This window comes from Lagopus muta, chromosome 4 (genome assembly GCF_023343835.1).
Source record: "Lagopus muta isolate bLagMut1 chromosome 4, bLagMut1 primary, whole genome shotgun sequence".
In the NCBI taxonomy this organism is placed as follows: domain Eukaryota; kingdom Metazoa; phylum Chordata; class Aves; order Galliformes; family Phasianidae; genus Lagopus; species Lagopus muta.
In genome coordinates, this window is record NC_064436.1 from 64,868,949 (window position 1) to 64,884,635 (window position 15,687).

Genomic DNA, 15,687 nt, shown 5'->3' on the forward strand with positions numbered 1-15,687 from the left:
TGACAAAACCTAGGAGATCTTCCTTTGAAACATAATCTTACATTCTGATTAAAAGTATGCAAAGGTTTTAAAATGATGGTTTTAAGAACTGTTACAGTGAGCATTCACATCAATGATGCATGTTCGATAATGAAGTGAAAGCACACATACCTATGGCAAACTAAGGAACATCTGTAAGTACACAGTCTCAGTATCTGGATGTAAGAACACTGTCAAATCTCATTATTCACTTTAGAAAGCACACGGCAATGTCTTGGCTCATGCTTAGATAGTCCCAACAGTAAAACTTCCTCTTTCACTATCTTCAAAGTCACATCTGCTAAAGATATCATACCCTAATGCATCTAATTTGTGAAAGCCCAAGGTCACACCCTTATGGTTGGAGATTCTGAGGGGAATCAAACTTGCATTTAAATTTCACATATGGCTGATAAAGATACACTTAAAACAATGTATTTACTCTTTAGCATATGTGTTCCTCCAGCTGACTCTTAAGAAGCCAAGAAACAGTTTGGGGGCTTTGAAAAACGCCATAATTCTTGCTGCAAAGCACAGAGGCCTCTCAGCTGTGTAACACTGCTGTTAAAAGCCACAGCAACAGCCCAAATGTGATAAGAGGATGGGAATTTTGTTATGTTCTGCGGAAGATTTACTTATATTGTAGCTGTGCAAATCATAGTCTGAAAGATGTGAAGACAACTGACTGTTTTATGACCCAGAGTGAGTCTGAAAACATAGGAAACAAAACGGGTGGGGGTAGCTGGAGTCAGCTGCACTGCCCCTGGATTTTCTCAGACCCAGTCTGCAACTGGGAGCTATGCAGGGGAGAAGGAGCAGCTTTGTTTTCTCAGTCAGAAACAGCGTTACATCGCGTTCTTAACAGCCGCTACTCAGTTATTTTGTTTAACACCCTGAGCCTTCATAGCCTATCCTTGGGAGCAGGTGCCCTCAGCAGCTGTCTGTGAGCAGGAGGAGAGACCTCAGGGCTGGGAGCCGGGATCGGATAGCCCTCTGCTCCAGCAGGTGCAGGTCAGCGTAGCGCTATTGAAAGGAACACAGTTGGCCACTTACTGAGGATCCAGCCCTCTGTGTTTTCCCAGGAAACACAGATTTGTGATGTGCGCGTAGGGAGGGAAGCAAGCACGACATTACCTACACAGCGTGCGTTTGGGTCTGCGTGCAGCCAGGAAAGAAAAAGAGCAAGCATATGAGTCCCTTCATGAAGCAGCATAGAGAATCCCAAGCTGCAGTATTAATAACCTCCTGTTACTGAATACTCCATCTGTTCCCCATGCCAACGTGTCCTCGCTCGGAGCACTCCCCCTGTCACAATATTGCTGCCACACTCCCTCCCTCTGCCTTCAGTGCTGAGCACGTGCCCCCCACTCCCCCCCCCCCCCCCCCCGTGCCCCTCTGAGGAGGGGTCCCTGCCTGCCCTGCTGCTCTGTAAAAACGGAACTGAGCTCTCACTCCAGTTCTCAATCTTCGTTTTTGCTGTTTGCTTTTCATAGAGGTACTTTTTCCCCGAGTTACTTCCACATCCATATTTTCTGAGGGCTCGATAGGTGCCATTTTCTATATTAATACATATATATATTTCTATTTGCTAACATCTAAGACGTCAATAAAGCGGTTCACCACTTCAAAGCGACTGAATCCAAACGTGTTTATTTACACACGAGGCACTTGGCTGGGTGCTGCCTCACAACGAGGCGCAGAGGCACCGCGCAGCGCGAGGCGCTTCCTATGGAGAAAGTCAGTCAGCGGCTGAAGGCGCGCCGAGTCGCGCTGGGGGCCGGGCTGCTCAGCGCCGCTGCCACCACGAGCAGGCTGAGCCCACCCTTTTCTCAGCCGCTGCGCTTCCTCCTCTCGCAGACGGCTGCAGCACCGCAGCAGAAATGCCGCTCCGCCGTCACCGGGCGAACTGGGGAGGCCGGGCCCGGCGCTGAGGAGGGGAGCGCCCTGCGCTGCCGCCATGACCCCGCGCCGGGTGGGGCGCGGTGGGGCGGAGCCGTCGTCAGCTGAGCCACCCGCGGGCCGCTGCCGAGACTTTGTTTTGCGTCCGCCGCCGCTGCCGTTTTAGGCGGCTCTTGGGAGAGCCCCGTGCGGTGGCGGCTGTGACGGGAGAAGGTGAAAAAACACCGCCGCTAATAATGACGATAAGTAATGGCTTCTTAGAATGAATAGAGCAATTTACGAGCTTATATTCTGCGAGAACCCCCGCCCCCCCCCCCCTTTTTTTTTTTTTGTGAGGGGTCTTGGAGCGAGGCGATTGTATGTGAGTGTGCCCTTGAAATAAACAAAAATAACCCTTTTTTTGAGGTTTTCGGAGCTCAGAGGCTGCCAGTGTGCAGGGGAGGATGCCTGGGGAGCGCAGGGAGCGGGCTGCATGATGGGCAGCGCCTGGGGGCTGTAAGTATTTACGGAGGGGAAAAAGTGCACAAAACAAGAAAACGTGATCTTCTGGGGACAGGGTGAGCGTTAATGTTGAACGCGGCGAGTGCCAACACTGAGAACAGCGAGCGTTGATGCAGAAGCAGCGAGTCTTAAAGCCGCACGCAGCACGGCCGCGTACAGCCTTAACTTTGTGAAAGTTTAAAGGCAACCGCGATTATAAGGGAGGTTCCCGGGGCCCGACCGCTCCGACGAAGCCGGCCCGCAGCTCCCGCCCCGTTCTCTTCCACTCCTCCTCCCCTCCTGGCACCACGAGATCGAGGCGCCGAAGCTCCGCCCGCGGCGGCGGCCGTGTCAGCGGCGAGCGGCGGCCGCTCCCCGAAGCCGGGCGGGCGGGAGTGCGCGTGCGCGCGGCGGCGGTCGGCGGGGGGACGCGCTCGGGGAGGGCATGCGCGCGGGCGCGCGTCGAGGCGCCTCAGTTCAGGGGCGCCCACGGAGCGGCCGCCATATGCCGCGGCGGCGCCCGCTTCCCCCGGCAGCGCGGCCGTTGCGGAGCGGCCGAGCCCAGACCGGTTCCCTTTCCGCGGCCCCGACGCTTCAATGGGAAGCTCGCACTTGCTGAACAAGGGCTTGCCGCTAGGTAACGAGCTCGCGTCGCGCTGCGCCGCCCGGCCTGCAGCCGGCGGAGGCGGTGGAGCTGGGGAGGCGCGATGGGGCTTGGGGGGGGGGGGGCACGAGCGGCCCGCGGGCTTTGTGCGTGCGGGGAGCGGGGAGGCGGCGGCGCGGCGTGCGAACGGCCAGCGAGCGGGGCTGAAATCTGTTAGCGTTACCGTTACGGTTGGAGGCACCAAAATTAGAATGAACGCGTGGGGCGGGGGACCGGAGCAGGAAGTTTGGAAGCGGCCGAAAGTGCGCGGTGCGGAGCGCGGCACGGCACTGCACAGCACGGCCCGCCGCCCCCCTCCCCGCCCCCCCATCGGCCCGTGTTGCTGCCGGCGCTCCGGGCGGTGCGCGGCCGCGGGGTGACGCGGCGCTGCCGGGCCGCCCTGGGTTTCGCTTCTCGGAGGGGGAATCGGCTGCGTGTCTGCGCGCCGCGCACGACGTCGGGCTGTTTATAAACACCGCCGCTTTGGTGGCGAAGGCGGGCTGCGGCGCTTGTTTACCGCCCGCTCCGCTGCTTTGTTTCCTTCTTAAAACGCCGAACTCCAGGCGTTGAGTCGCGGCAGTCCGCGCCGCTTCACCTGTTGTAGCTGGAATGAAACAATCGAACGTTTTCATAACCGCTGTCCTTATCTGGAGCGGTGTTTGCTTTGGGGCTGCGGCGGAGCAGCTCGAGATAATCACTCCCCCGGCCTCGCTGGAAATAATGAGGCCTAATAAACTGCGCCCAACGTGTACTTTTTGCCCACGGAATTGAAACGGGCTCTGATATTTGTGGTGTGTGCGTGCGTTTTCTATGCGTCCGTTCCATCTCCAGGGCCTTACGAGGTGGGAATGGTCTCATTTTGCATTCTGGCCCCATGGCAAAGAGCCTGGTGCCTTATTAAAATACCTTCAATCTCCCCATTGTGTCCCTGCGGGGAGGGAACGAGAAAGCACAAAGAAAAATAAAATTTGTGTTGAAATAATTTCTGTTCAAAGTCAAAAGCTTATTCATCATCATTTTAGAATCTGTGTTCTTTGTAAATAAAAAGGGTTAAGAAGCCCGTTATTGAGTAGACCGTGCTGGCAGGAAGATAATTGTCCAGTGCATCTCTTTGTTCTGTATTCTTATCTGTTTTATCTATTTTTAGCTGCGTGTTGTTGAAGCAAGCATGTGAAATAGCAACCCAAACTGCTAACTTCAGTCTGTTTCCTAATGCTGCTCTTCATTGACCCCCTGCCTTTGCCCCCCAGAGACATCTGGGTTTCAGTATTTGAGTTCTGTAACGTCTGGTGGGTAGTAACCAATTTGGTCTGTTAGCACGTCGGCCACAGGGAGAGAGGTCTGGAAACAGAATGCTTGGTCCAGCTGCAGTTTGCTGCTGTATTTCAGAACCAAATGAAACAGGCAGCCCTCAGCCTGTCCCCCAGCTCTCTAGGCTGAGAATTTGGGATTTGTGATGTGAAGCATAAGCAGATAGAACGGGGAAATTGAGGAGTTGAGCTGTTGCCTTGTTTGGGTCATTGTTAATGCAGAATAATGCTGGGGAGGTGGACGGAGTTTGTGTTTGTTAGGTGGCATCAATTGGTGCAATGCGAGTGGTGCAGTTTCTGTCCTGATGTGAACAGCAGCCCCTCCCCTCCCAAAATACTGTAGGTTCAATATTTCTCCATCAGGCGGTGTGTTATCGAATGACTGAATTGGCAAATAGAGTAACAGCCCCAAGAATTGCTTTAGTCACGCTCAGCAGAGGAGTTCAGTCAATGGAAGCACTGTTGGGAAATGAAACCACTACAATCACCTTTGTGAATGTTTCAGTTCAGCGTTGTCAGACGTAGTCACAGAGGAGCTGGAGCATGCAGCCATTGAGCACACAAAGCACTGCTTGTACGGAGCTCGTCATCGTAAATATTGCGGCTGTGCGATGCTTTATCATCGTGTGGAGCTCCTGATAGCGTGACAAAACAAATTACAAGTGTCCTTACGTTTGTCAGCTCGGTTAGCTCTTGACTCGTCCTTCTGTATCATAGAGATAAATGGCATCTGCTCTTTGTTAAAAATGCGCGGTGCTTCAATTTGCTTCAATTCCCTGTTCCTAAGAGTTGGAGTTTTATTGCAGTGTGGTCACAGTGCTCAGCCAGAGGTGTGATCCCGGAGATGAGGGCTGGGCTGGATCCTGTGAAGCATCATCGTATGGATACAGCGGGATGCTTGCCAGTGTTCTGAGGCATAAAGTCTGTCCCTCCTTAGCAATTAGAGGGCCTCTACTTCAGTGAGGTGTCTGCGCAGGGGAGTGCTTTGGGGGGACAAAACTGACATTTGCCTCAACAGACTAAGGATGAAAGAATTGCCTTCTTAGCGAGTAGATAGTTTGGGCAGCGATAAGTGTGTGCAAAGACACGGATTTAAATGTCTTGAGTAAAAACTCCTGAGAAGCAGTGTGATCTTTAATTTGCTTATGTGTAATCCAGCTCTCATTCAAAGCCATGCAAATACTTTGGACTGCAATTGCTCGTGGCCATGTTGTCTCTCAGCACCCACGATGAATTTGTAATAGCTGTTCCTTGAAATGTACCCAAGCAGGGCAGCTGTATGTGTGGTAGGCCTGCCTTTAAGAGTCATATTTAGGTTTTTGCTTCCCAGGCCAGCTGGGAACATTGATGAGGTGATACTGTGCAGCATGTGTCAAGCTCTCAAATCGCAGTGTAGCAGCCTCAGCTGAGGCTCTCCAACCTTCTGGCCCCATAATTATTTATTTAGTGAGGGAGGGGAGGTGGAGTTACACATTCAATACGTGCCCTAAAATTTAAGGTGAGGATTGAAGTTGTACTACATGGCCCTTCAACCTCAGTTCCTCTGCCACACGCACTTCTTCACACCCAGTCAGCACAGGATTTACAGTTTTGGGAGGCAGGAGTTCCCAGCTGTACTTTTACGTCTTTCTTCCCAGCTGCCCTAACAGCAAAGGTGGTGATTCATTTCAGCTTTTGTGCGATCAAGAGAAGACAGCAAACACTCAATACAGCCAAATCTAAAACATTTCCAGTTTCCAGTTGCCCAGCATCTGTCTGGGAGCATCCAGTCCTGGGAGGTGCTGGGATCCCCGACCTGTGGTTGGGATCAGATCTCTCCCAGCATGCAGCGCTCCTCAGCCCGTCTTCCCCAGGGATCAGCCTGACCAGAGACTGTATCTGCTTCCTCCAGGAGTCTGAGGCAGTCCCAGGGCTCGTCTAATTTGTGCCTCTCGTAGCTGCTGCCTGCAGAAAAACCTCAAGTTAAAATTGAATTCCCTGTAGAAAGAAATCACATTGGTGTATATTTTGGATGATTGCTGCTCATCTCTGTATTTTTATCTTCTGTTCTTCCCTTTTTTCAGGGGGCTTTGGAGAGACTTCCTTGCACTGCACCTGCCACTCTAGTCAGCCAGGAGGGATTTGCTCAGGAAAACACAAAAAGCAAGCATGGGGCTGCAGGCACTACTTACAAACTTGAACGTTGTTTTTTTTTTTTTTTTTAGTAACAGCTTTTATTTCTGTCACATGTGAAAGCATTCAGTATTAAAACACGAGTTAATGTGATTATGTAATTTTGCTTTATGTTAGGTACTTTAAAGCATATCTTAGTAGTTCCTTTTACAGGTCAGTGGATGTCCCTTATCTGTGCCCAAAGAACTTTCAGCGACTTGTGTCACCACCAGCTGAGTTATGTAAGTCTGGAATGGAAGCTGTTCATGCTTCTGTGTGTGCCCAAATTCAGAGCTGTCCTCCTCTCCTTTCAGTCCCATCGGGAGAGCTCTGATCCCACCCCACACCAAGGAAGGAAGCAGGAAAACATCTGTCGCTTGTTACCTGAGCCACAATTCAGATCCCCGTACACAGTCTGTGTTTTCTTACTACTGAATGTGCCCTGTGCTGCCTTCCTGAACAGTCCCAGTACTTGTTCATAAGTTGTGTCTTGCACTGTCGCACATGGCATATCCCACAGTATGGGCTGTGGGTGCACCTGATGGGAACTCAGCCATTCATTCTCACGCTGCCTTGTGGAACATGGCAGGAGCAGAATTGTTCTGCTGTCCCTCAAGCACAGCTTTTGCCAGCTTCCATGCTCGATTGGCATCTGACCTCCCAAAGTGAGAAATGTCGGTGGCTGGGAAATCACAGCCCAGTGCTCTGCATGTCTGGTCTTGTGCAAGAAAGATGCAGGGCCCCATCTCATCCACTTTGGGCAGTCAGAACCAACTGTAGGTAAAGGAGTAGTGTTTTAGGACAGATGAGTTCTGGGGGCTTTCTATTCTGCTCATGTTGGAGCCTTAGCAGGCCGGGCTGACTGTTCCTGCTGCCACGTGAGGAGTTGTCCCTCTCTCCCTGTCCTCCAAAATGCCATCAGGAGCAATTAGCCTGTGACTACTGTTTGATGGCAGCAACAGATCTAACCCTCCAAGGCTCCCCCAGATGCATTCCCTTGACCTGTATTCCTTTCTTATGCAGGAGAGCCTGTATGTGGCCAAGCAGGGGAATAGTGCTATCCTGCATCACACCCAACCACTGTGTGAGGGAGTCAGAAGAAAGCCAGGCGAGAAGCAGCGCTGCAGGGTATTTCTGCCTTTTCTCCCTCTCCAGGCTGTTCCTACAGCTCCTGGCTTAGTCAGAAGCAGGCAGAAAGGAGCTGTATAGAGGTGCCTGCTCCTATTCCTGCTGGGCAGACTGCAGGAGGCTGCGGGGAGGGCTCGCTGTCTCATCAGCTGTTAGTCATCCACACAGTCAGGCAGTGCCGCAGGGCTGACAGCTGGCTGGGGCTTTGCTGTTCTGCAGATCCCGCTACCTTTAGTCTACAACCACAGAGTTCCTATTGGCTTATGTGGGAATTTTACCCTAACCTGAATTTTTAGACTCAATGTTTAGTCCGCACTTTAAGCCAAACTGTCCAAAATTACCTCTTTGTGTATTTGCAGCTGGGCATCCTCAGTCCTGTAAAAAACTGCCTGGCTTAGCAGATACTGGTGTGAAGCTCTTCATCAAAATTCCTGAAGGTGTCACAGAATGGCCAGGGTTGAAAGGGACCTCAAGGATCATGAATCAGATCCCTGTCAGATTTCATCAGATGGCTGCAGCTAGTTTGTCTCTTGCTGAGTACGTAGCTTCAGTCTTTGCAGAGTCATGCAGGACTGAAGTGTTTAGCAGAGATAACCACAAGCCAGTCTCCAGACTCTTAAACTGGTATTTAAATATTTTTTCTCTTTAATGTGTTGTAGTAGATATGTTAAGCTGTTTATTTTCGACCGGATAATGAGCGTTTTCACATTTGTGGTCTACCAACCATCTTAATGTGTGTCTGCTGCTCCACTGAGTAGTATTAATGTGTATCAAGGCCTTGCTCATGTAGTTGATTTTCCCGTTCATGTAATCAGCATTACTGAGAAAAGCAATCCTCAGTAGTTGTGCTGTGTGTGTGAGTTCCCATGCTGGCTGCGACATCTTTCTCATAATGTGCTGTTATGGGGTAAGGAAGGTCCTGAAGGTGCTCACCAAACCCACTGCAGCATGGTATGTTTGATTTTTACATCCTTACTGTATTCTCCTCTGCTAATGGAGATCCTTTTTAAAATACCTTGTGCCAACCCTTCAGCCATTCATTTCTGCTACAGGATTTTGGTATGGAAAGTAATTTTAGTTTGTTTGCATTTGATTTTGGGGTGCTTTAAGATGAAAAAAATGCAGTACCCATTTCTAGTACCTCAATACACTTGATTATTTGCATCTACAGGACTTGCTGCCTTCACCCTCAGTCAACATTTGTAGCTAGCACTGTGGTCACTTCATTCATTGGATGTGCCGAACCTTTGTGGGTTTTTGTTTTCCAGCTGATGAGATTGCTGACACCTGTTACAATTGTGTTGGATTTGCAGCTACTTCTCTGAGGAACCTTTTCTCCTTACCCTACAACTAAAGCAGCTTCCAGCATCTGCCCTACGTGAGGCTGCTGGTCAGCAGTGCAGCTGCCAAAGCTCCACTCCTCTGATCTCTGCGGTCAGCACAAATAGACATCAGATTCTAGAAAAAAAAAAAGCTTATTTTTTTAGATGTTGCCTTATCTGCACAGAGCTGGATGTATTCAGCCACGCCAGTCGAGATAAAAAGAATGTCTTGCATTTTTTTAAAGGCTTGTGGGAGGAGGCTCACAATAGAGGCTCCATTGTGCTGTTAGTACTGTGAGTACAGGAAATCACAAATTAGCTATGATGAGGGTATTGCAGGGGAGTTTGAAGTTTACTTAATTCCCATAGTGTTGTGTGGTTTTGAAAGGGTTTCACAATGCGTTGCCTTTCAGGTTCAGTTGTGTATGATGTTTATATTTGTCAGCCCTCTGTTCAGGGCTTTCTCTTACCACGTTAAAAGGCTTCATGTTTTGAGTCCTTGAGTCCAGCTGACTTTCCTTCTTACTGTAAATACGGAGGCAGACGAATGTGCTTGGTATTTATCTCATGACCACCCTGCAGCCATCTAAAATTCAAATCTGGTATTATGCATTCAGCAGTGAGAGCAAGCAATAAAAAGGGATTTTAAGTAGGAATTTGGAGAACATTATGTTGCAGGCACAACTTCTCTTTTCCTCACAGATTTTGATTTCTGATTCTGCAGGATGTTGAGTCATTCCCCTTCCAATTGAGATCGAAGGGACCTGAAGTGAGTTGACAAATCCACAGGCTCCTAGCTGTAATCTGTGTGCTAAGCCAGTGCTACTTAGCATAACCCTGGTGCTAGAATTCTGTCCAGGAGTTGCTTTGGCTCAGTACCCGCAATTGAGGAACAAGTTCTGTCTGTTAGATGGGAGAATTAAAATTATGAGAACTCTATGAAGTCACGAATCTCACTTTCCTAGACTGTGTCTAAAGTGTATTACATTAAGGTGGTATTTTAGAACCTAAAGTACGTGAGTTCTGCTATTCTGTTTTGCCTTTCTTTCTATAATTTTGCTTCTGTCTTCACTTGGGACTCGTTCTTAAGCTTGTTGGTTTTTTGATTATTTTTTTTTTCCTGAGCTTTGCAGCTTCATAAAAAAATACTCTGACAAAATCAATGCTTATGTTCTAAAAGGCAAATATTTTCTTATACTTACAGAAGTCAAAGAAAAAAATCAAGAAATAGGAAATGAAGTTTACTTTTGGCTCTCTGAAGGACACTATTGTGTAGAAATGGTGTAGTTTTCAAATTGTGGCCTGTGCAGTTCTAGCAGCTGTTGAAATGAGGGTGGGTTGTTTGTTTGTGCAGGTTAAAAAAAGAAAAGGACCTCGAGAATCATGTAGCTCTCAGACTATCAAAGAGAATTAGTGAAGATTAGTTTTCATTTTAGAAGACTAATTCAAAATGAGCATTAAATGGATTATTTTTATAAGTAGTAAATAGGCTCCTCTGTCATACCTTAGATTTCTTTGATCACAGAAATGCATAGTGAAAGCAGCAGCCTGTGAACACACTTTGTGATACCTGGGAAACTGCTCCCATTTGATGAAGTACAATTTTCAGTCAGGTTTGTTAAGCTGGCACATTGCTGTTTGAACTCTTGTTTAAGTGTAAACTGCTTCTTTTGAATTTGCATTAAGGGATTTAGGAATTGGAGAAACTGAACCAGAATGTGATACTCTGCAATTGCTGTATATTGAGCATCTGTGTTGTTGTGTATGCATGTGTTCTAATGGGATGTTCTGTGTGGGATTTGTACCTCTGTGTGAGGAACTTGAATCTCCTATTTATGAGTGTTGGATAGAGATAGGACAAGGGAGAATGGTTTTAAACTGAGGCAGGGGAGGTTTAGGTCAGATATTAGGAGGAAGTTTTTTACACAGAGGCTGGTGAGGCACTGGAACAGGTTGCCCAAGGAGGCTGTGGATGCCCCATCCCTGCAGGCATTCAAGGCCAGGCTGGATGTGGCTCTGGGCAGCCTGGTCTGCTGGTTGGTGACCTGCACATAGCAGGGGGTTGGAACTGGATGATCTTTGTGGTCCTTTTCAACCCAGGCCATTCTGTGATTCTGTTTATTAGGAAGTTAATGACTAACATGAGAACTGAAATCACCTTTTAAAGCCTCTTTTTTTTTTTCTTTTTTTTTCTTCCTCTTTTGGTTATAGAAATCTTAGGTGAGTACTGAAGTAAGAAAACATGGACTTCCTGACTTCCAGGGGAAGCTGGGTCAAATTAGTGCTTGGAGAATTGAAAGAAGGTATAAAACAGTGAAAGTATAAAACAGTGCATAGCACATTGGGCAAGAACAGCAGAATGACTTGCTTGGTCCTGGTGCTCTTCTTGCATTTCTGTGCCTCGTCTTCTTGTGAAAGCTACACATTCCAGTAGGATTCTCTTAGTAATAGTGCTCTGAACTGGTGTTTGTAGATGTTGTTGTTTTAGCACAAGTAAATGGTCTGGGAGGCAGCATCTTTTCAGTTGAGGACTGAATTAAAGTAAATGCACTGAGGAATGTACAGCCCAGAGCTTGGCTGTGCTCAGCTGTCCAAAATATTCTGCTGTGATTGAAGGGCGTGCTTTTTGTCAAATAAAAAATGTTCTTTCCACTAGTAAAGCTCTTCTTCTTGTATATTTGACTTGGGAAGTTTTGGTTCATCAATTAACTTGACAGAAAGAGAAAACCAAAGTACTGGTGGGTGCTGCAGCTCCACACGCTGAGCTGAGCGCTGCTGTGTGCCAGTATCACTGAGATACAGAGGTTTGGAGTGCAGGCACGGCTGTGAGCTATTTGTGCTTAACAGCTATCTTTGGAAGAGAAGTGCTATGGAATAATTCCTATCAGTTTGAGTTTGCACATTGTGTGACTATTAAAAACTTCAAGACGACTGTTAAGTAAAGACAGCTCCTTGAAGTGCCAGATGGAAAAGAGCAAGAGAAACGCCTGCTGTTTAACACAGAGGGGATTTTTGCAAGTTGTCTTTTGGGGTCTTCCCCAGTCTGCGCAGTTGCTGTGCTGCAGTTGCTGTGCTGGGGCCTGTTCAGACATTACATATGTAAGTGAGATGAATTTCCTCTCATTAATTGTGTGGCAGAATGCTGGCTTCAAACAGCATCTTCATCATGTGGTGACAGCTTTGCACCACCACACTGCACCACATTGCTGGAATCACCACAGCTCCTTCTTAATTCCTACCTGTTGTGTCCAGTAAGAGCTCTTACAGACAGGGCAAACATTTCTGCTGTTCTGGAAATGTGTGGCTTTTTGAAACACTGTCGTGGCTGGTGAAACACAATACTGGCTGCTTGGTTTGGACCGGAGACTCCTTGATTCAGTCTTTCACAGGGCAGTCGGCTATGTTGTTACATACATTTTCTATGGATCTCGTTCAATGCCTGTGTTTATACATAGCTTGGAATAATTGGAAAATGTGAAAAATGCAGAGTATTCTTCAGTTGGCTAAAATTTGAAAAGGGCGTTTTTTCCTGCCGGCATCTGGAAGTCAGCCAGGTGAAAGTTAACATTCCCACAATACCTTTGCTGTGGGATAATGGGCAAGTTCAGGGCAGCATTCTTCCGTTCCTTTGGATAAACACACTGCTGTCCAAGGCTGGGCGGCAGCTATTGCTGAACGTGGAAGCGTTGCTGTTTGCTCTCACAGTCGTTGCTTTGTTGATGGTTTTGCCACCCCTGCTCCTTCTGAAACACGGCAGCAGGGAACTGGTGTGCAGTTGTCTGTTCTGAGCACGTGTCGTCATCATTTCTTTTACTCTTGATTCTCCAAGAATGCGGCGTGTGCTGCCTCGAAACAGTAGTTTTCTGCACGAGGAGCCATGCGTACCAGTGACCTTTCTAGCCAGATGAATGTTCATTCTTGAGCTTTAGTAGTGTAGTCATAAACTTAAGAGAATTTCAGAGATGCTTTTTGTTTAGTCTGTGGTTTCTTGGGCTGTTGTATGAACTTTGTTCTTACTGCAAATCATCTTAGTGACTTAGGAGCTTTTCGGGTTAGTGCTTTCCTACCACAGTGTCTTTTCACCTTTAGTGGTGATATCTTTATGGGAGGACATGTGGCTTTTCATTATTGATGCTTAGTCAAAAGTGTGGCAAGCAGCTTTCACTTCTAAAAATTCCATTTTTGCTGAGATCTGAATTGGCAAAAGAAGGTCACTGGGGAAATGATCTTTCATGCTGTATGGATGGGTTCAGACACAGCCGTGTAATTATTCCCCTTCGCTCCTTGATGTTGCTGAGGTCCTCACATGCACTGTAGCTAGTAAATGAACCTAGATTTCAGTGTATGCAAACTGCATTTTTCCAAGCAGTGTGTAAGCCTGCCGTCAAGTAATCTGTACATTCACATCAGGATGAAGTCAGTAGGATCAGCGTAGGCGCCTGTAATGTTCCATTCTCACGCAAAGTGCAGCAAAACAGTAAAATGCAAATGCTCTGAAATGTGCTGCTGGTGGGATTTCCAGTTCTGTGACTGTAATTTTTTGTCAGTTCTAAACCTGTAATACCTTTTAATGTGTTTTCAGGAACTATATGGGATGAAAAGCACTGTTGCTTACTTGATTAAAATGAAGACATATTAAGAAACAAATCTGCTGTGCCATTTTCAGTTTGTGTTCACTTAGAACATGGGTTTTATGGACCTTTCAGTTGGAGGTTATTTATTTATCTGCACTGTGAAGAGCAACTGCTTGAACTGCTGGTTTTATTGGCTATAAGCGTCAGTATCTTGGGACAGGCTATATTTAGACATGTAGCATTCTTTTCTACTTCACATTTCTCAGCCTTCTTGTGTAAAATAAGTCTGCTTATTCCACATCTATACATGCGTATGCATGCATGCGTGGAGTATATATACCTTAATTTCCTGTGTGAACATCCAACTTATTTTTGCTGTAGCACAGAAAGCAGTAGCATCTTTTTTATCAATTGTGAAGCCATGTTCATATACATAAGCACTTCTAATTACATCAGGTGTGTGTGCATCGTTCTGCAAGCTGCTTGTGTGCACATGGGTGTGTGTTTGTTCCCAACGTCCTGATTTAGCAAGGAACGCAGCAAACTGCCTCGCACTGCAAGCAGCTCTGCTACCTGATTGCAGAACCCCAGTGTGACTCGGTATGAATAGGGAACAAAAAGCAAGACCTTCGATGAAGACAGAAAATAAAATCCTAATGAAAGATGTGCACTGAATAGCAACTTGGCTTTCATGTCTACCAACTGTGAAACCTCTGTAAGAATTGCTGCTATTGTGCGAGTGTTCCCTCCTTCCTAATAGAGGTGTTCTGTATCCTGTTTTTCTTGCTGACTTGAGAATGACAGCTTTTACAAGTATTGTAATGATGAAGTGCCATTAGCTGTATACCATTCATGTCTTAAATTGCATCCTTTGTTGTGTTCCTTGCTATTCTTGTAAAATAGTTGGGTATGGTCAGAATCTTGATTTCTAGCACTTCTGCTTTCTTTTTTTTTTTTTTTTTTTTTTTTTTTTTTTTTTTCTTGTTTGGTAGGTTATTCATTTTTTTTATTATTTTTTTTTTTTGAATTATGTGTATTTCTGTGATCAGTTGGCATGGAAACATGGCTGCTTTATAGACCGGTTGCCTTTAGCATTAATTTGCAGGTACTTGTTTTTCGATGTGAGAATGGAAGCCATTTATGTTCTTCATCGTTCCCCATCATTAATACTCACGTGCTTTCTGAAGCAACATAAATTATCATTCTTTCTATCTTAGGTGGTTAAATAAGGTGGTTTTGAAAATGGATGGATGATTTCTTGGTGGGATGTACCACGTTTTGCATGGAAGAAAGTCAGAGGCTTGCTTTGATGAGTACTGAAGGAGGAATACTTCCACCATTACTTTGTGGCTTTGACTAACAGGTTTCTGAAATACCTCTGTATGGGCAAAAGGCAACTTGCAGCCTGGCCACGATGGCTGCAGCGTTGCTCTTGGTGCCGTGATGTACGCTTCATCAGGGGCTGCAGCTGGGAGAGAAACAAGTCTCACCATTGTGTCTCCATAATGAAGAATAGCTGGACTGTCAGTGCGTGTTCACATCTCTAGAAATGTGAAACTGTTGGAGTACGGGCTATTTTAAGTGTAGGTAACTAAATAACTAATTGAAGACATATTATAAGCAGGTGCAGATTGTTTGCTCTCAACGTAGTTGCTTTCAAGTTCCTTAGGATCGAATCTCATTTTAATTTCTAATAGTTCAGAGTGTTGTTTGGAGAGCTTTATACAGATTGGATACGAGGAATAGAAATAAGATTTGAATTAATTTACTTTGGCTTATACTTTTCCATCCTGTTCCAGGCTTCAAATGCTTCATTTTGGGATCTGTTTCACAGTGCTTGTTCCATGAGTGCTATTTCGTGATCTTACACAGCAGCTGGATGGCCCATTTCTTTTTCTTAGTTTCTCCACATTTTTAAAAACAAGCAATCAGAAAGCAGAACACTGTAGGTATAAACCCCACGTTTTAATATTTAATGCTCAATTTAAATAGCTCGATTGAAAAATCAATGGTTTGGATCATACCAAACACCTCTGTCAGAACTCTTCTGAGCTCTCATGTTATTTGTGAGCGGTTTTCTTGGAGGTGAGGGGTTTAGGAGCAGAGATGAGGGCTTCTTGTCGTGCTTTTGGCAGCTTGCAGATCAGATTCTCACTGCCCGC

At 46.6% G+C, this 15,687-nt stretch overlaps 1 protein-coding gene across 6 annotated transcripts in view; it reads left to right on the forward strand.

The window, feature by feature from the left end:
- Nucleotides 1-15,687, forward strand: part of CTBP1 (C-terminal binding protein 1) — a 219,911-nt gene that overhangs the window by 154,950 nt on the left and 49,274 nt on the right. The window contains exon 1 of one of the 6 annotated variants that reach the window (XM_048942490.1): nt 2,139-2,163. The exons of 4 other annotated variants lie outside the window; for them this stretch is intronic. In XM_048942490.1, coding sequence (XP_048798447.1) covers nt 2,154-2,163 — 10 coding nt within the window. In that variant the 5' untranslated portion in view covers nt 2,139-2,153. Of the gene's footprint in view, nt 1-2,138; nt 2,164-2,806; nt 3,035-15,687 lie in introns of those variants that run through there. One more of the 6 variants, XM_048942489.1, reaches the window with a different exon arrangement.